Below are 19,859 nucleotides of genomic sequence, written 5' to 3' on the forward strand. Positions count from 1 at the left end.
AATTAATTACACAAAAATGAACACGTTAAAAAAATTAACGCACTTTAATCGCACTTATTTTTGCACAGCGGAACGTTTCTCACTGGATGAGTTTCAGGCGTACCGATTATACTGGAGCACCAACTAACGTTCATGACTTCAGCATGGGACTTCAAACAACAACAAACCACGGTGAACAATAGTCAAACATGAACGAACAAGCTGATGAGACCGCTTTGGTCGCCCCGTGGATGGGACATGTTGTTTTAAAAAACGGACGGATGGAAGCGTCGACAAGAGCCGCAGCACATCAAGCCTAAAGTATCACCTCAATGCAAAGCATGTAGCAGCTAGCGTGGACGTTAGCCCGACTCCGAGTGCAAGGAACCACACCCTGACCCAACCCACACTCAACCAGATGACTGGTTTCAGGGCCAGGATAAGTCAGTCCACGTCTGAGAGGATAACCAGCTCCCTGGCTCACTGGACTGCACTCGACTGTAGACCACTTGGAGTCACATCCATGTGGAAATTGCTTCTCACTGTTCTCAGGTCAAATATGTATATTTGATTAAAAATGCGATTAATTTCGATTAATTAATTACAAAGCCTCTAATTAATTAGATTAATTTTTTTAATCGAGTCCCGGCTCTACTTTAAATAGATCTGATAAACACACACATTTCCCTCCGTTCCTTAAAACAGCAGGAGGAAATATAAATCATATGTACGAGTGCATCCGTACGTAAGAAGCCAAGCTACATTTCAGACAATGGATGACTCACAAACAGAAACGGTGCAACTAAAGTCACCGCACCTGCAATAGATGAAATTGGCAGCAATTTGAATTTAACACGTTCATAGCGTCACAATGAATCCCCCGAATACCGTGGGTGTCACAATAACAAACGGGATAACTGAGGATGGGATTGATTGCAGAGTGGAATCAAAACACTTGAACATGAGGTCTCAATTGGGTTCTTTTCGTAATGATGGACTTTTGAAAGTGCTCTTCTCGTTGAGCTATAATCAAGACAACAATTAGGAGGAATGGTAGCAAAACAAGCTTTCAGTGCACTGGTGAAGCTTGAGGGCGCTGATGGACAACACAAAGTGCAGTTCATGTGTCCTTGGTCAGAGGTTGTTGATGGGTAAGAGGCACTTATTCATGAGCCCTGTGGAGCTAATCATTCTGGTAATAACGCTCTCTCAGAGGAAAGTTCATTCTCTGAATCTCTTCAACAGGTTTTCAAGGACATCCTTACTAGTTATGAGACATTTTCAGATAACAGCTAAACCTCCTGTGACCTAAGACTGTCATAACGACACTGTAGCTATGCAAACATGACAATAAAAGCCTGTGCAAGATGTGTGAAATCCCGGTTTTAAAGCCAATTTCAAACAGGGATTTCTGAGTCACATTTATGATGCGCCAACCTATTACATTTGCTGGCTTTAACATCCATCCTAATGAAGCTATTTGCAAGGGCTTACATCATAGCATGGAATATAAGCATGACTGATCCTCAATTCAACAGAGTAAATATGAACGATGAGACAATCACACATCTAAGGCAGCCTACTTCGTTTTAAATAAAAACGAGCAGAGAAGTACTGAAAGAATGTCATTGCATGTGATCAGGTGCAAAAGAGATGTGAGTGATTACACGTTTCTTATTTGTCTAGATATGGAGAGAGCAAGATTTCATGAAAGTGGATTTTGTACAAAATGTTGCCCTCAAGCATGCTGCCCAAGTTTTGTGAAATATGTATTGGAGGGGTGCAACGCTCCAAATGTAAAGTTCAGGCTCGAGTAAATAAAAAGATCCGATCCATTGCATGGTCAGGGAAATGATTACTGAAGTGATAAATCGAGTGAGGAGTGGGGTCGTTTTATTTATAGACCTCTACACAAGACATTTAGCACTAAGACCAACCAAGTAAGACTCCAAATGTAAAGCTGAGGCTCGAATAATACATCTAAAAAATACATAGTAGACAATTAAGGTAAAACTGTGGTAGCTATTTGGCGATTACAAAGAAGCCCCCGCCCAGAAAACCTATGGGATCCTTTTCTCATCGACCCAATACAATATTGTCTATATTGCTCTAAATGAGACCATACTTTCAAACAGTTGGATCATGCTGAAATGAAGAAGACTGGAAACTAGTAATTACGATTATAACATCGTCAGGGGAATGATAACGGAGAAAATTAATCGAGTGAGAAGTCTGGTCATTTCTTCCTTGACTATACTCTGAGCTCTAACCGCGGCGTTCACAGCGGTTCACGGCGAGAAGCGTCCCAGAAGCATCTCGGCAAAAAATAGGATGCAAGTCTATTTTCGACGCGAGGCGTTGCATAGCGCCGGGCAGGAAGTGGACCGGTCAGAGCATCCAGTCAATCCCCAAAATAAACTCATTTTGCAGACCCTATCCCTCCGTAGTCTTTCAAGTAGGAGGAGGAATGCCAGCGTTCTCCTCCGGTTTACAGGCACCGTGTAAATTATATATATAGAATAATTATGATGATGAATGCATTTTTTTACCACTAAAATACAGCAACACATCTTTGATTCATGTCGATTATAACTGGAATATTATTATTCCGCTTCTGAAATGCGCCCGGTAGGGTTTGACGCCGGAGGAAGTCGGACCAAAACCGCGGCGCCGTCGCGTTACGGCTGCGCCGCGGTTTTGGTCCGAGATGAGAACAAGATGAGAAACAAGCGGAGTGAACCTTCAAAATAAGACAAGAAATGGACCCAAAACGGACATTTGTAATGCAATCTTTAACTGCCATAAATGTTCAACTGCTGCAACTTATGATTACATTAGTTTTGTCTCTGTGGGGGAAACTTCTGAAGCAAAGGGAGTTAGGACTCAGAGAGACACGATGGAGAGCTGGAGCTTTGATGGCAAACACTGACGGTTTATTTGGAGCATTTGGAGCATGGGCCACGATCTGACCACACGGTGGAGATGCCAAACCAATTCTGAAGAGCCCTCCTGTAGCTCCAGGTTTAACTAGTTCAGAGTGTAATGATCAACATTCTTCAATAGAGAGACTAAACAGCTGAGGACACTGAATCACAGTTGTTGTCGCTTATGGCTCGGGGTCATCTCCACCCCCCGAGAAGGATGTGTTCCAGGTGTCCCACAACAATAACTATCTCTCACCGAGAGTTGCCCGGTCACAAACTGGTGACATCAACAAAATGCTAGGGCAGCCCTTCCTTAAGGGAGATAGAGTGCAATCTTTAAAGGCCGTTTTCTCAAGATGAGTTTTTTTCTCCTATTCTGAGTTCGAAATTTTAACTTCAGTAGCACGTAGAGACACCAAACCTTCCAGTTATATTTCTATCAATATTCTGAAGGCTTTTACAGAAGGGTTTGTTCATATATAATTCATAGCCTGAATTATACAACATTGTATATAACATTGATATTTTAAGGCTGTTGACAGTATTTTCTGATTTATGGAGTGATAAAAAGAGATATCCAAAATCCCTTCGGTAAAAGCCTTAGATACTAATATGACTACAAAATGAAACGAGAATGTTAAACCTGGCTTTATCCAAAGCTCAGATTTCGATTCCTGAAATGTGTTAATATATGTGCATATTTAAATCAAATCAAGTTTTATTTATATAGCACATTTATAAACGATTTTTGGTCGAGCCAAAGTGCTGTACATATAATAAAAATAGCCTACAGTAGAGACACTTTACAGCAAATACAACAGAACAGATTGTTCAGAATATCAGTATGAGAACGACACCCTCTGTCCTCAGACCCTCTGTCCTTAGACCCTCACATCGTACAAGGAAAAACTTCCAGAGAAAACCCACATGTTTAAGTGAAAAATGGGAGAAACCTCAGGGAGAGCAACAGAGGAGGGATCCCTCTCCCAGGACGGGCAGACGTGCAATAGATGCCGTGTGTAAATCGAAGAGATAATACATTTTAATGAGATAATGGATAATTGGCATATTTAAACAAGCTATTTCAGAAAACTTGTAATACAAAAAACAATTGCCTTATTGTAAGTAATTAACTGGAGACATTTCTAGCTGATACCTTTAAGTTAAAAAAAATACCCTATTCACCTGGGGTGTCTCGCCAAACCTAGCTTTTTAATTTGGGTTAACTTTAAATGTTCACTCATTGTCCATGTTTTACTGTTTTTTTTCTGTTTTGCTTTTATTTTACATTTCTAATTTTCTTTTTAAAATTGTTTTAGTTGAACATATTTGAATTTGTTGTCAGCTTTAATTCACGGGAATTTTATTAGGATCGCTGTAGTAGTTTTATCTTGTTGTGTTTTGTTAGTCTGTTCTTCTTCTCTGTCTTCCGGTTGTTGCCTGTTTTGAATGACGAATACACACTACCGCCGCCTGCTGGTAAGAAGAGTTATTGCCACACACGCATTCGCAGTTCGTATGTGCTCGGCGAGTAAAGTAACAAGTTACTTTATGTAGAGAGTAACGAAGTTTTTTTTAATGTAATATGTAATATATTACATTTTTTTAGTAACGACCCCATCTCTGTATATCAGTATGTAGTGTCTCTACTTTAAAGAGTCCTCTCCTGCTGATGTTCAGGTGTATATCAGTATATAGTGTCTCTAATTTAAAGAGTCATCTCCTGCTGATGTTCAGGTGTATATCAGTATGTAGTGTCTCTACTTTAAAGAGTCCTCTCCTGCTGATGTTCAGGTGTATATCAGTATATCGTGTCTCTACTTTAAAGAGTCCTCTCCTGCTGATGTGCAGGTGTATATCAGTGTGTAGTGTCTCTACTTTAAAGAGTCCTCTCCTGCTGATGTCCAGGTGTATATCAGTATGTAGTGTCTCTACTTTAAAGTGTCCTCTCCTGCTGATGTTCAGGTGTATATCAGTATATAGTGTCTCTACTTTAAAGAGTCCTCTCCTGCTGATGTTCAGGTGTATATCAGTATATAGTGTCTCTACTTTAAAGAGTCTTCTCCTGCTGATGTTCAGGTGTATATCAGTATGTAGTGTCTCTACTTTAAAGAGTCCTCTCCTGCTGATGTTCAGGTGTATATCAGTATGTAGTGTCTCTACTTTAATGAGTCCTATCCTGCTGATGTTCAGGTGTATATCAGTATGTAGTTTCTCTACTTTAAAGAGTCCTCTCCTGCTGATGTTCAGGTGTATATCAGTATGCAGTGTCTCTACTTTAAAGAGTCCTCTCCTGCTGATGTTCAGGTGTATATCAGTATGTAGTGTATCTACTTTAAAGAGTCCTCTCCTGCTGATGTTCAGGTGTATATCAGTATGCAGTGTCTCTAATTTAAAGAGTCCTCTCCTGCTGATGTTCAGGTGTATATCAGTATGTAGTGTCTCTACTTCATGTCTTCATACTTTAATATTCAAAAAGCTCTTTATTGTTCTCATACTGCCTGTGCTGCAGCACCTCTTTTCACCCTCTGTCTGAAACCAGAGCCCAGTCTGCTCTGATTGGTTAGCTGGCCGGCTCTCTTGTGATTGGTCAACTGCTTAGAGATGTCCCGCCCCTTAGCCTATCACGTACAATGTGTTGGAGCGCTAGCCAATAGAAGCGTGAATGTTCCATAGCGATGTCACAATGTTTGGGGAGTGTGTGTGAGAGAAACTCCCTTTGGAGGAAACACAGGGATTTCAGCCTTTGCAGACCATTTACATGCACTAAAACCAATAGAGCACATTACAGGAAAGAGAAAACCCTAAAGAGCAGAATAGGGCCAACAACGAGCCGTCAGTCAAACTTATTCTCTTTGTTTCTTTTCCATGATGTTGCATAATTGAATTCCAATTTGTTTCTGCTGCATTATTCATGCATTCACACACAACTGCAGTTTTGTTATGCCTCTCATGTTTACGTTTCCATTACATTAAAACGATCACTATGCAAGACAAGCCGGTTCTTCCTTATCTCCACCCTGTGTGTGTCCGAGCAGCCGTAGAGATGAAGTGCGACTCTGCTATCTGTGTCTTCTTCTTCAAAAAGCTGTATGTATTTTTTATCTGCACTGAAACACAAACTTTAAATGTTTTTTGTTTGTACTTTCCCTGCGATTAGATGTCCAAATAAAGTGTCAGCCTATCCTATCGATAACGTCTTACTTAGAAGAACGAAAAACTTAATCAAATTTGAATGAGGACTTCAAACATCATTATTCAAAATCCATCAAGCTTGTTTTTGCATTTGGCAGATGCAAAGACTCTTTTTGAGAATCAAATATATTTTACCAATGCAATCTGCTGAGCAAACAAGAGGATTTAATATTCATAGTGGTTCAAAAAGCAGGCTTTGGAGGATGTGAGCAAAATACATAATGGCTATTTGGAATAAAACATTCGTTCTTAGTCTCTTTTAACCCTCACAGGACTCAAGGAGTATTACATTTATGGTCTCATAATGACATTGGTTTATTTAGTATCGTTGTTATATAATATTATAATTCAAGGAGATATTACTTTACTTAGGAATTAGCATATTCCGCCCCTGGAGATTGAAAGTCTGAGTGAGACTGTTTGTTTACCCTTTGACATCCAAATAAGCCTATTATGTTTTTAAATAAAGAAAACAGTTCTGCGGCAGAGAGCTCACCCACAAACCCCTTCAGAAAATCACCTTTCCATCTCTTTGCTAATTCACTCCCTGCAGAGCTGAGAATGGGTTAGATTACAGCGAGCGACAAACTCCTTTCCCTGCGTGTCGCCCCGAGGAGCCGGATAAACATTTCAATACTCAAGCCCCGAAAATTGTTTTCATCTGCTGCTTGGTTAAGTCAATTTTCTCAATATGTTTGAGAGTGCAGAACGAAGGAGTGTGAAGGAAAATCTCCAACACACACATCTGTGCCGAGTGCATGCTGTGATGTGGCAGAAAGAGATGAGAAAGAGACAGAGACGCTTCACAGTGAGGGAAATAAAACGTTTTTCAATTAACTGATTAGGAATCAAAACAAATATTTGTTGAGTATTATAATATGATGGATGTTTTGCGGCTCATATAATTGATCACTGCTGTGGAGGAAGGAGTGAAAACATTTGCAGAAATACGGATCTGTTGCAAACACACGTTTATGATACTTACACGTTTTGTTCAGCAGTATAATCTCTTAACACCACTTACATTATTTCTGGAGTGTAAATACAATCTCCAGTAGAAGAAGATTAGGCTATAAAGGAACTACAGTACGGTCACATGACTTCACTTCACCACTGCTAAGCTAAATGTGGCTAATGTTGAGCTATGAATGAACTACAGAACGGTCACATGACTTCACTTCACCACCGCTAAGCTAAAGGCGGCTAATGTTGGGCTATAAAGGAACTACAGCACGGTCACATGACTTCATGTCACCACCGCTAAGCTAAAGGCGGCTAATGTTGGGCTATGAATGAACTACAGCACGGTCACATGACTTCACGTCACCACCGCTAAGCTAAATGTGGCTAATGTTGGGCTATGAATGAACTACAGAACGGTCACATGACTTCACTTCACCACCGCTAAGCTAAAGGCGGCTACTGATGGGCTATGAATGAACTACAGCACGGTCACATGACTTCACGTCACCACCGCTAAGCTAAAGGTGGCTAATGTTGGGCTATAAAGGAACCACAAAACGGTCACATGACTTCACGTCGACCACCGCTAAGCTAAAGGCGGCTAATGTTGGGCTATAAAGGAACTACAGCACGGTCACATGACTTCACTTCACCATCGCTAAGCTAAAGGAGGCTAATGTTTGGCGTGATGACGTTTAGTCGTCTCATTTAGACACTTGTCAGCAACTGCCGTTTTTCTTTATTCACCAGTGGGGTATGTACTGCTGTATTTTATGTCGGAGAACAAAACGTGAACGAGGGAACCAGAAGTGGTAAAATGTTGACTCATTTTGCGGCTTTTCAATACATTTTTCGATATTTTGAACGAGGTAAAGTTACATTCTACACCTTTTAAAGCCAGCAGGAATGAAAACAATAAACAACTGTCATTGCAAAGGTCAGCAATCGGTGAGTGCAATGCTCTGTAAATCCCAGCCCAGATGGAAGTGCTCACTGACCGTATGATGAAGTCACTGGAGTCGATGAGGTTCCCGTATCGAGACCGCTTCAGGTTCCCAGAGTTCCCCACCACAGAGCAGGTTCTGCAGCGTTCTGGCCTGGCGTCCATGTACAGAATCTCACCGGGGATGACTTGGAACAACTCGTCCACCACTTCAGTGAAGTTAGCCGGCTGCCTCTCTGACTGCAACCACTGGAGACACAGAGCTCAATCTCAATCTTTATTTATTTATATAGCACATGTAAAGGTCTCCTATTATGCTATTCTCAGGCATACATTATTGGTGTCAGATATATAAAAAACTGATGTGTTTTGCTCAAAATACCAAACAGATCACCCATTCTAGCCTCATGCCCCTTTATTTCAACCCTGTTACTAAAGTGCTGATTCTCGGTATATGTAGCTTTAAAAAAAAAGAAGAAATTGTCGGTTAACCACAAGGTGAGTTCCATTTTATTTCCTGCTTCTTCACACATACTGGGTGTTTCTCAATCGCGAGGATGCTGGCTTGGTAGTCGCGTACTTCCAAATCACTTCCTTCACGGCTTCGGAAAACGAAGAAGAATGGAACAGCCAAGTGTGCCATTCTCTCTAACGGTTTCAACATAAACTGTACCGAAAATAAATACCTCACGATGTCTATCTAATTATGAATTTGCTTTACTTTCACGGAACACGTTTTTGGTGATAACAAACAAATGTAACATGTTTTTTTTTCACATGTTCTCCGCCACTACGATGGGGGTTATTGCCTATCTTTATTCAAGAGCGTGGTCTTTAAATTTGAGAGCATACTTTATTGATGTATTTCCCTCAAACCCTGTCCTCACACTCAAATAGTGCCTGCTTGCACTTAGATTAGATTTTCACATTCTCCGCAAGTTTTTTTTTTAAATTGGTCCGTGCGCAAAGCATTGTGGGGATTTTAAGTACGCAAAGTCTACCCATGTGCAGCCTCGAAATCTGACACTTCCGGGGACACATATTGATGTATGAACGACAGTGCATTTTGCATGATAGGTCCCCTTTAAAAGCCAGTGCAAAGAGGTGTTTTTAGCTGAGATTTAAAAAGTTCAATAGACTGAGCAGTTCGGATATGGAGAGAGAGAGAGAGAGAGAGAGAGAGAGAGAGAGAGAGAGAGAGAGAGAGAGAGAGAGAGAGAGAGAGAGAGAGAGAGAGAGAGAGAGAGAGAGAGAGAGAGAGAGAGAGAGAGAGCGCACACACACACACCAAAAAATAACCTCAGGGGCGCTTAGCATGGTCTGTAGGGGCTCTTTCGGCCCTGGCCTTCTTCTGGTGGCTTTGAACTCGGAGAGACAGGAAATAAAAGCAGGAGTGTGTGAGTACAGTGTTCTGTTGTGCTGCTGGAAACACGGTGAAGGTTCTGCAATCGTTAACGCAGTGATTCATGCTCCTAATATCACTGCAGAGGCTTTTTAAGCACTTTCTCTTTGTATTTGACAATAAAATATATTTTTACTGAAATATCGTTTTTAATCGTAGGACTAAACTCCCAGGTAACACAATTTATTAGACATTCTTATCCAAGGCCATTATACAACACAGTTTGTTGATTGTGTGATTTTAAATGTGCCATCAGAGAATTTGGTTGCATTTGTAAAATTATTCCAAATGCTTGAATACAATAACAAATCAGATGTTCTTGGTGAACAAAGTTGCTTACAAATTGATCTGATTTCGGATTTCTTAAATGGCCAATTTCACAAACAATCCAAAGACATTTAGGAGCAAACTATGAATAATGTTTATCCAGCTGCTGATATCATAGCGTATGGATTCAAACTGAAAGTATTATCCTACAGAACAGTACAGCTTACAGAGAATAGATAACATCTGATTCGTTACAACACACACTATATGCTCTTTGTTTACTTACATTGTAATCCTGCTAGTAATCCCCAATTTTTTGAAAAATAACAGTAATCTGATTTTAAATGCAACTGTAAGGGAATAATTACCCTTTTTTTGTATCCCGATAACGTCCAACCATTACAAGTAATCCACAAAGCCTGAAGCTAATGTCTAATATTATGATCCGTTGAATTTTTCGGAATATTGGGACGCAGATTAGAATTTTCCAAAGGGGGGTTCGTTTAGCATGAAACACTTGAAATAACTAAAGGATAAATTGTTACCACTTTACAATAATACTACCCTTAAGAACCATTTATAAACCAGTTCGCACATAGTTTTCATACATCAACACAGGCTCACTATTTGGCAAGATGACTAAGCCTTATATTGGCTACTTAGCGAGAATCAACTCAGTGAGCAATGGATACCAAGGATGCTGGCTGAGGAAGAAGACGAAGTAAGCTAGGTAGCCAATATAAGGCTTAGCAGTACAGGTACATGTGGGCTCACTATTTGGCAAGATGACTAAGCCTTATATTGGCTACTTAGCTTACTTCGTCTTCTTCATCAGCCAGCAGCCTTGGTATCTGTTGTTCACTGAGTTGATTCCCCCCCTTCTATCTTGATGTTTCTTGGCTTCTCTTTAGTTACTAACATGTATAGTTGCCAAAAGGGAGCCTTATTGTAAAGTGTGCAACAAATCACCATTTATTAATGAACTACCATTTCTAATAAGGCTTACGGTACGTCCACACAGCAGCTTTAGACGAATCTTCCACCGCTTCTCTGCCCATTGACTTTGAATGGGGATGACGTCACTTTGCCTCGCTTTTCGCCGAACTGCATTGTGGGGGAGCGAAGCGAAGATTTCCAGGATGTCCAGGATTCAAAAGTTGAGCAATGTTCAACTTTTGAAGCTGAGCTGGAAGCGCCAGCCAATCAAACACGTTTATGCAAATCTGACAGTAGAAGCGCTAGCCAATCAAACCGCGTGTAAGCAGGGAGAACCAGACCGCAGTTCAATTCCTCATATTCCAAACGAGAAATTACGGTAGCAAATCACCCGGTTCTTTACGACCAGAACTATTAACGGGATAGAAACCGGAGGAACCAGCATGGAGGGAGGGGGCAGAGACAGTGGGGGAAACTGGTAGGTGTTCGCCTGTTTGGGGAGTTTATATATATATATATATTGCTCGCATAAAATCCCCGTTTTTTTTTGCTTCGTATGTCAGGGGCGGGAGATTCATGTGATTGGTTGTTGGTCGCATTGCTCGCAAAAAATCCCCAAGCTTTCAGACACGCCCAGCTCCAAGATTTTCGAGAATTTTGAAAAGCTGCTGTGTGGACGTACCGTTAGCGGGACAGATAAATGTGGGCTCACTATTTGGCAAGACGACAAAGCCTTACATTGGCTACTTAGCGAGAATCAACTCAGTGAGCAACAGATACCAAGGATGCTGGCTGATGAAGGAGACAAAGTAAGCTAGGTAGCCAATATAAGGCTTAGCAGTACAGATACATTTGGGCTCACTATTTGGCAAGCAACCGGTCACAGTTGCCCTGTTTATCTCATGTCTCATAAAAGCTTAGTAATGATTTATAAAGTGTTCACAACCTGATTAATAAATGAATTACAAACTATTCGTAAACCCGTTATCAGAGTAGTCTTATTGTAAAGTGGTACCGATAAGTTAAAAAAGAAAGTAGAAAGAAATGAGTCTTTAAAGGCCACATTCTGATCTATATGTTTAGTTAAAGAACACTTTTTAAGGGAGTTTTAGGTAAATTAAATAGTCAATTATCAATGCTTTTGTATTAACACTGGATCACATGCTATAGTTACGTTAAAGGCGTCGCTTATAGTGAGAAACAAACAGTTCACCTCAGCTTTCCATGGGATTTAACAATCGTTCAGCTTATTTTTTAAGAAAGAAAGTGTGGTCAAAGAAAACTATTTCTGCTAAAAAGTTAGCAATGATTGAGATTCAGAACTAAACATTTCAGATGTGTGTATCTCACAGGGCACTGCGACTTTAATTCATGTTCCTGTCATTCAAGTTTTATTATCTTTGCTTTTAAATTAGTGTTTTTAAATGCCTAATTCGAAACTGTCCTTTACTGTAATTACTTTTATCTGAGTTGCATGTTTGCTTTGACACATAGGTCATGCCTTTTAAGGCCAGAAAACCATCTTGCCAGCTGCCGTTGATAGTTGACACTTACCTCACCGTGAGCAGCATTTCCTGAAATGAAAAGTGACAGGAGGCAGCCTTGCAGTAATTGTTCTATTCTTGCCTCTAATTGGACACAGTGTGAGTCGAATACTGAGGCTCTGGATGCCTTCCAGACAAAGGTAGGATACTTGTGAGACATACATTTTGTGAATTGGCTTTTCTAATTTAGAGAGCTGTACTCTAATAATTGGATGTACAGAAGGTACTTTATATATTGATCGGATGGAATTGAATTAAGGCTGGTACGTAATTATTTATATAGCTGACGGGAATTGTAATCTACAAGAAAGGGGATTTGAACCTCCATAATACACCTGATGTATTAAAACAGTGGATCCATTGAGATGTTTCCAAAGGAGCAACGTTAATATCTCTGTCAGTTAATTCCAGGTTTTTGTGTAGAATGAATCCCAGGGTTTTTCTCTTTAAGCAACCATTTAACACTCAGCAATCGTCCAGTTGACAAATCCATTATAAGGAAGAGGCAGAGATGAATATTCCTCCACCAGCTGCACGAATACAAACTAAAGTACGATTAACATATACGCTCTAATTGAAAAGAAGCATCAATTTACCCTGAGAGAGACTAGAAGATCGATACGGCACATGCTAAGTGAGCTAAAGCCAGCAGACACTCGCTTAGAATAAAGACCGACGGAAACAGAAAGCAACTCATGGTTCAAAGCAGCTTTAAAGCTCAATATCATGTTACATGTTGTTTATTTAATCTGTACAATCCAGGGGCAATAACAACTCCCATAACACCTCAACTTGTCATCTTTAAATGTATGTTTTGTTCTGCCAGGTGTATTTATTTACCATTCGGACCAAGGGGCGACTGCTGGGTCTAAAAAGGCAAGCGGATGTGCATTAATCTACTATGGTATACAGATAGGATAGGATAGCTTGCTTTAATACCCGAGTAAACATTTACCTTACGAGTTTATGGTCTCAATTGCTACTTTCAAGTCGTCTTCAATACTGAACGATGGAGAGTAAATTCGACGAGGCGTTGTGTGTTTTAGCGCCAGGGTAAAGACACACAAGGAGTTGGGAACTGTAGCCAAAAGTGGCATCCAATTAAAATCACAGCTTCTCATCGCACCTCTCTTCTCCATCTCTTTGGTCACCTCTTGTTCCAACATACAAAATGGCTGACAGCCCCAAAGCCAAACTCCCAAATTCATCGCATCAGATTTGAACTGGGAACATCACAGTGACTATTCTTTAATGCAGTCTATAACTAAGATGTTGCCGGGCGCTTTATCAGTTTCCAGTCTTTATCTATTATTTATTTGTTTTTCCACATGTATATATAATGTCTATTTTTTGGTTTATATTCTTAAACTTTTTAGATTTTTAATGCTATTTTATTTCTATTTCTGAAATATGTTGGTCTCTGTCTGTCTGTCTGTCTATCTCTCTCTCCCTCTCTCTCTCTCTCTCTCTCTCTCTCTCTCTCTCTCTCTCTCTTTCTCTCTCTCTCTCTCTCTCTATCTATCTATCCATCCTTCTATATATAGAAGATACAACACCTGCCAGCTGATCATTAACGTATTTAGGTATTTATATAACATAATCAATACCAACTGATAACACAATAACAAGTCCTCTGAATCACAGAGGAACATGCACCAAGATGTACCTAACCCTTGGGGAATGTATTAATAAACATTAATGATTAATAAAGTTGATTTAAGGCTCGATATCTTGACTTACAGTCACACAGTTGTGTTGAATAGAAGCCTATGTGCGCGATCAGAAGTGTCATACACAAAAAACACTGAAATGTTGACTTTAATTAAATGTATTTTGTCAACAGATTTCACACAACTGTATAAGGTTGGTTGAAAGTTCAACCTAATTATATATTCATTTATATAATGGCTTTCAACTAACCTTACACTGTACAGTTATGTGAAATCTGTTTACATAATACATTTAATTGAAGTCAACGTTTCAGTTTTTTCAGTGTATCTGCATTTCGTCTGCAGCACATGTCCATTGTTTCTGTAGGCAGGATGCAGTTTGCAGAAATAAATGGCATCACTTATGCATATATGCTTTAATGTTTGATGTGAAATGTCTTCGCCTGTAGATGTTGGAAGGATTGTGAGAGTAAGCAACCATTTCCATATCGACCCTCTCACTTGTTAAATGTGACCAAATTGTGCGTGGGAGTCGGCTTCACAACTTGATCCGGCTGAAGATCCCCTGGATTTGAGACAATCAATGTGGCAAAAACAAACACTTCTTGTGAGCGTTACAGCGCTGTGTGATCTCTTCTTTATTCATGATCTCTCCTCGTCTCGCTCTCAGAAGCTGAATGTGCAATTTCTTTCAGCACAGCATTGCAACTCCCCCCAAAACAAATCCCCTCGAATCTTACCTGCCACCATTTGAAGGTTTCATCAGAGAGGAGGCTGTTCTCCCGGGACATCAGAGGACTGAAGGACTGATTGAAGCGCTCTGAGAACCAGGGGTCGTCTTCTAGCTCCGTCATACATCGCTGGCATGCACAAAGCCCTTTGGAGAAGAAGGTATCCGACAGGCGAAATGCGTACTTGAAGAAGTACAGCGAGGGGTCCCGGAACGTGTAGCTGAACAGGAATGTTGTGAATGAAATGACGCAAAAAAGCAACGCTAAAGTCCTGATTTTCCTACGCTTTAGAAGAGGCATGTCGTCACAAAAATCAGGGTTCAAATGTCTCTCTGATGTCCGATATGCATTCCCTGTTGTTCCTACTTTGCAGGCTCAAGATTGGGTTCATGAAGGATCCTGATGAAACTCATGGAGGTGCTTTGTTTGCAGAGTAATCCACACTAAAGGATGGTTACTGATTACTTCTAACTGCTGCTGGATAGTCGAGTTCAGGCTGTTTTTTATTCTGTTGACTCTGTGGGGTGAGTGACTGATGTGTCGTCCATTCTTCTGATGATCCACCTAAAAAGCAAATAAGAAAAGACATTTTGTGACAGAGGCTGGGATAGAAACAACCTCTGGATACTTTATTGCTTTAAACACACACAGTACATTGACCCAGTATTCTCATTAATTCACTGTACAAACAGTTCAACAATCAAACCCTACCTAACATCTGCTACGGTTTTAAGTTCATGACTGTGGAAAGTTTCCCATATAACTTTCATACTTTGTTTATTGCCTTGTTTTCCTCCTTCAACACACAATTCACACCACAGTACTTTTCCACCTGAAGTCCCCGGCTGGAAGTCCCCGGAGTTGGGGACTGGCTTCAGTAGAAGCTGCTGGGACTCCCAGCAGCTTCTACTGAAGCCTTCCGAGTAAATCGCCAGAACGCCGACACCTCCTCATCTCCACCGCTCCCACGTTTTATTTTGTGTTGCCATAAGTTAGTGTCTCTGTGTTTCTGCGCTGGGCTAATGCTAATGCTAATAATGCTAATGCGAGGATAATAAAATGGCGGCTTCGCAAAACTTTTTGGGAGTTTTACGGGGCGTGGCTTGCAATCCGCCCAGCCAATCAGACACAGGAACCTTTTTCTCCCACGAAGGTCCCTGCTCTCTAGCAGGGACGGAAAAGGGGATGACAAGGTTCTCATGAACTAATTTTAGTGCCGGCTCTTTTTGGTGTGAACGCAACATTTCGGAACTATATCGGAACTAAAGTGGGAAAAGTACTGCGGTGTGAACGCGCCTAAGATGTGCTGCAGTCTCTCAGCTCTTAAAAAGACCATCAAGCAGCAGAAATGTCTCCGTTGATTGTGAAAATGATTACAGTTCTCCCACTGTTAAGGGCATGTCAATAACCAGAAGCTGCTATTGTTAACGGATATAAAATGAAAGTCCTACTCCACTAGTTGACAAAGATAGGGCCTTTGGGAAACTTGCACACCCAATGCCAAAATAAACAATGTGAACAAATATGAATTAACTTAATCTTGGTTTTCTAGCTGATGGATACATTGCAGCCCTTATCTTTCTTACAACTAGAAAACACAGTATAACCATCTAGCTAACATTAACTTTCTGACATTGGGGTTTTCATGACTGAATAAACGGCCAAAGATCTTCATGATTCATGTTGGAAGTCGGACACTCTTGAAATCTGGTGAAATCCACTCTTTGCAACAAGGATAAATTGTTCACATAAAGTCCTAATACCATTGGATAAAAGGCTGAAATAGTAGCTAAAGTAGTGAAGCAATGAAACACACTTTCACACAAGCTTATATGCAGAAGGACTTAAGGCTTATGGCGGGATTAGAAGTAATGGATACTGTAACTGGTTGAATTAGAAAAAAAATCTGCTTCTGTGAAACCAAGGAAGTAAAACAAATGTAGACCTGACAAAAATAACCACATCCATCCACTTGTATACAACTGGAGGTACATCTGGCTAAAAGGGCAAGGCAGCACTGGTGTAAACTGGTATTTTCTAGCGACAGTCAGTCAGTAACCTGCTATCGACACAATTCCCAGAGTAAAATAGAGAAGGGGATTTATTGTTTGTGCCTTTTATGACTGATATAGCATGCGGACCACCTGGGGTTTAATTTATACATGAAAAAGCCTCCTCTGCCTTTTACACACAGCCCGGGTTTCATTCTGATGTGTTCAGGGTTTCACAAATGCATCTATATTTAGATAACAGCAAATCCACGCTGCAGATAAAGTCCTGTCATCCCCACACATGCTGAGACATATCTGAAACGTGAACACATGCATATCTGCCGTTTGCTCTCGACAACTTCTGAGTGAGTCCTCCATATAAAAGATGTGTGGGAAAGGCTTTCACTACAAAAGGAGAAAGAGAGACTGTGGGTCTTTTTCCTGATTAGAAATTGATCAAGTCATTCAAATTCCACCCTGGAGGAAAGCGAAGAGGATTGGGTTTAAGACTCAGAACTGCACAGCGACACTGTTGATGTTCGGAGAGGGCAAAAGTACACACATCCTTCACTCAAGTAGAAGTACATATACTCATGTTTAAAAGTACTCTGGTAAAAGTAGAAGTACTGACTAAACTTCTTTACTCAAGTCAAAGTAAAGAGGCTTTGAAGTGTACTTCAGTAAAAAGTACCCATAGCTAGCAGCTGCTTTAAAGAGTACCTGACCTCCCTTTATATCAATAGAACAATAATGTCATTGTTAGCTAATGAATGTTTCCATGCTGAACAACGGCAACATGACAACGTTTCCATTGGTCCCTCTTCTTTAGAGAAGACCAGGAAGTGATGGATACACGGATCGTGTTCCAATCAATAGGCACGCAGTGACTCTAAATAATAATGATCACGCACCAACACATATTCAGACTAAAGGAACCAGCTGTTTGGGAAATGAGAGAAGTAGAAAGTACAGGTATTTGAGTTCAACATGTAAGAAGTAGAAAGTACAGGTATTTGTGTTCAACATGTAAGAAGTAGAAAGTACAGGTATTTGAGTTCAACATGTAAGAAGTAGAAAGTACAGGTATTTGGGTTCAACATGTAAGAAGTAGAAAGTACAGGTATTTGTGTTCAACATGTAAGAAGTAGAAAGTACAGGTATTTGAGTTCAACATGTGAGAAGTAGAAAGTACAGGTATTTGGGTTCAACATGTAAGAAGTAGAAAGTCCAGGTATTTGGGTTCAACATGTAAGAAGTAGAAAGTACAGGTATTTGAGTTCAACATGTAAGAAGTAGAAAGTCCAGGTATTTGAGTTCAACATGTAAGAAGTAGAAAGAACAGGTATTTGTGTTCAACATGTAAGAAGTAGAAAGTCCAGGTATTTGAGTTCAACATGTGAGAAGTAGAAAGTACAGGTATTTGTGTTCAACATTTAAGAAGTAGAAAGTACAGGTATTTGTGTTCAACATGTAAGAAGTATAAAGTACAGGTATTTGAGTTCAACAGGTGAGAAGTAGAAAGTACAGGTATTTGGGTTCAACATGTGAGAAGTAGAAAGTACAGGTATTTGGGTTCAACATGTAAGAAGTAGAAAGTACAGGTATTTGAGTTCAACAGGTGAGAAGTAGAAAGTACAGGTATTTGAGTTCAACATGTAAGAAGTAGAAAGTATAGGTATTTGTGTTCAACATGTAAGAAGTAGAAAGTACAGGTATTTGTGTTCAACATGTAAGAAGTAGAAAGTACAGGTATTTGGGTTCAACATGTAAGAAGTAGAAAGTACAGGTATTTGTGTTCAACATGTAAGAAGTAGAAAGTACAGGTATTTGTGTTCAACATCTAAGAAGTAGAAAGTACATGTATTTGGGTTCAACATGTAAGAAGTAGAAAGTATAGGTATTTGTGTTCAACATGTAAGAAGTAGAAAGTACAGGTATTTGGGTTCAACATGTAAGAAGTAGAAAGTGCAGGTATTTGTGTGCAACATGTAAGAAGTAGAAAGTACAGGTATATGGGTTAAACTTGTAAGAAGTAGAAAGTACAGGTATTTGGGTTCAACATGTAAGAAGTAGAAAGTACAGGTATTTGTGTTCAACATGTAAGAAGTAGAAAGTATAGGTATTTGAGTTCAATATGTAAGAAGTAGAAAGTACAGGTATTTGGGTTCAACATGTGAGAAGTAGAAAGTACAGGTATTTGGGTTCAACATGTAAGAAGTAGAAAGTACAGGTATTTGAGTTCAACAGGTGAGAAGTAGAAAGTACAGGTATTTGAGTTCAACATGTAAGAAGTAGAAAGTATAGGTATTTGTGTTCAACATGTAAGAAGTAGAAAGTACAGGTATTTGTGTTCAACATGTAAGAAGTAGAAAGTACAGGTATTTGGGTTCAACATGTAAGAAGTAGAAAGTACAGGTATTTGTGTTCAACATGTAAGAAGTAGAAAGTACAGGTATTTGTGTTCAACATCTAAGAAGTAGAAAGTACATGTATTTGGGTTCAACATGTAAGAAGTAGAAAGTACAGGTATTTGGGTTCAACATGTAAGAAGTAGAAAGTGCAGGTATTTGTGTGCAACATGTAAGAAGTAGAAAGTACAGGTATATGGGTTAAACTTGTAAGAAGTAGAAAGTACAGGTATTTGGGTTCAACATGTAAGAAGTAGAAAGTACAGGTATTTGTGTTCAACATGTAAGAAGTAGAAAGTACAGGTATTTGGGTTCAACATGTAAGAAGTAGAAAGTACAGGTATTTGAGTTCAACATGTAAGAAGTAGAAAGTACAGGTATTTGTGTTCAAAATGTAAGAAGTAGAAAGTACAGGTATTTGAGTTCAACATGTAAGAAGTAGAAAGTACAGGTATTTGTGTTCAAAATGTAAGAAGTCAAAGTAAAAAGTCGGCAGAAAAATAAGTAGTGGAGTACTGATACCAGAAACATGTGCTTGAGTACAGTAACAAAGTATTTGTACTCCACTACTTCCCACCTCTATATGACAGGCTGTTGACTGCTCTCAGTTTGAAGTCCCTGGACATTAAAGGTTCAGGTACATGTGAGAGAGGCAGAATTAATTCTCAAACAGGTGGCAGCTCCACACGTTTGACACAGGCCATCATCTCGTTCCCTGACCTTGTCCGACTGAATGCTGGCAGCCCGGCGCTGATCAAAGTCTGGAGAGTGAGAGAGCGTCTGTTCACACTTCAGAGGCTGAGAGACAAAGAGAGAGAGACGGGGGGGGGGGCAAGCAGCAGTGTGTGAGCTGTGTTTCACCCATATTGTTGTATTGTCTTGTCTGTCCACCCCTTAACAAATAAA

The 19,859-nt window shown here is 40.0% G+C and overlaps 1 protein-coding gene across 2 annotated transcripts in view; it reads right to left on the reverse strand.

Annotated features, from left to right (window-relative positions):
- Positions 1-19,859, reverse strand: part of st3gal1 (ST3 beta-galactoside alpha-2,3-sialyltransferase 1) — a 128,562-nt gene that overhangs the window by 46,415 nt on the left and 62,288 nt on the right. Inside the window, exons 2-4 of one of the 2 annotated variants that reach the window (XM_034093899.2) lie at positions 19,674-19,751; positions 14,564-15,118; positions 8,060-8,253 (exon numbers count right to left, since the gene is read on the reverse strand). In XM_034093899.2, the coding sequence (XP_033949790.1) occupies positions 8,060-8,253; positions 14,564-14,854 (485 nt within the window). In that variant the 5' untranslated portion in view covers positions 14,855-15,118; positions 19,674-19,751. The remainder of the gene's footprint in view (positions 1-8,059; positions 8,254-14,563; positions 15,119-19,673; positions 19,752-19,859) is intronic. The other variant, XM_034093898.2, reaches the window with a different exon arrangement.

Source organism: Pseudochaenichthys georgianus, chromosome 11 (genome assembly GCF_902827115.2).
Source record: "Pseudochaenichthys georgianus chromosome 11, fPseGeo1.2, whole genome shotgun sequence".
In the NCBI taxonomy this organism is placed as follows: domain Eukaryota; kingdom Metazoa; phylum Chordata; class Actinopteri; order Perciformes; family Channichthyidae; genus Pseudochaenichthys; species Pseudochaenichthys georgianus.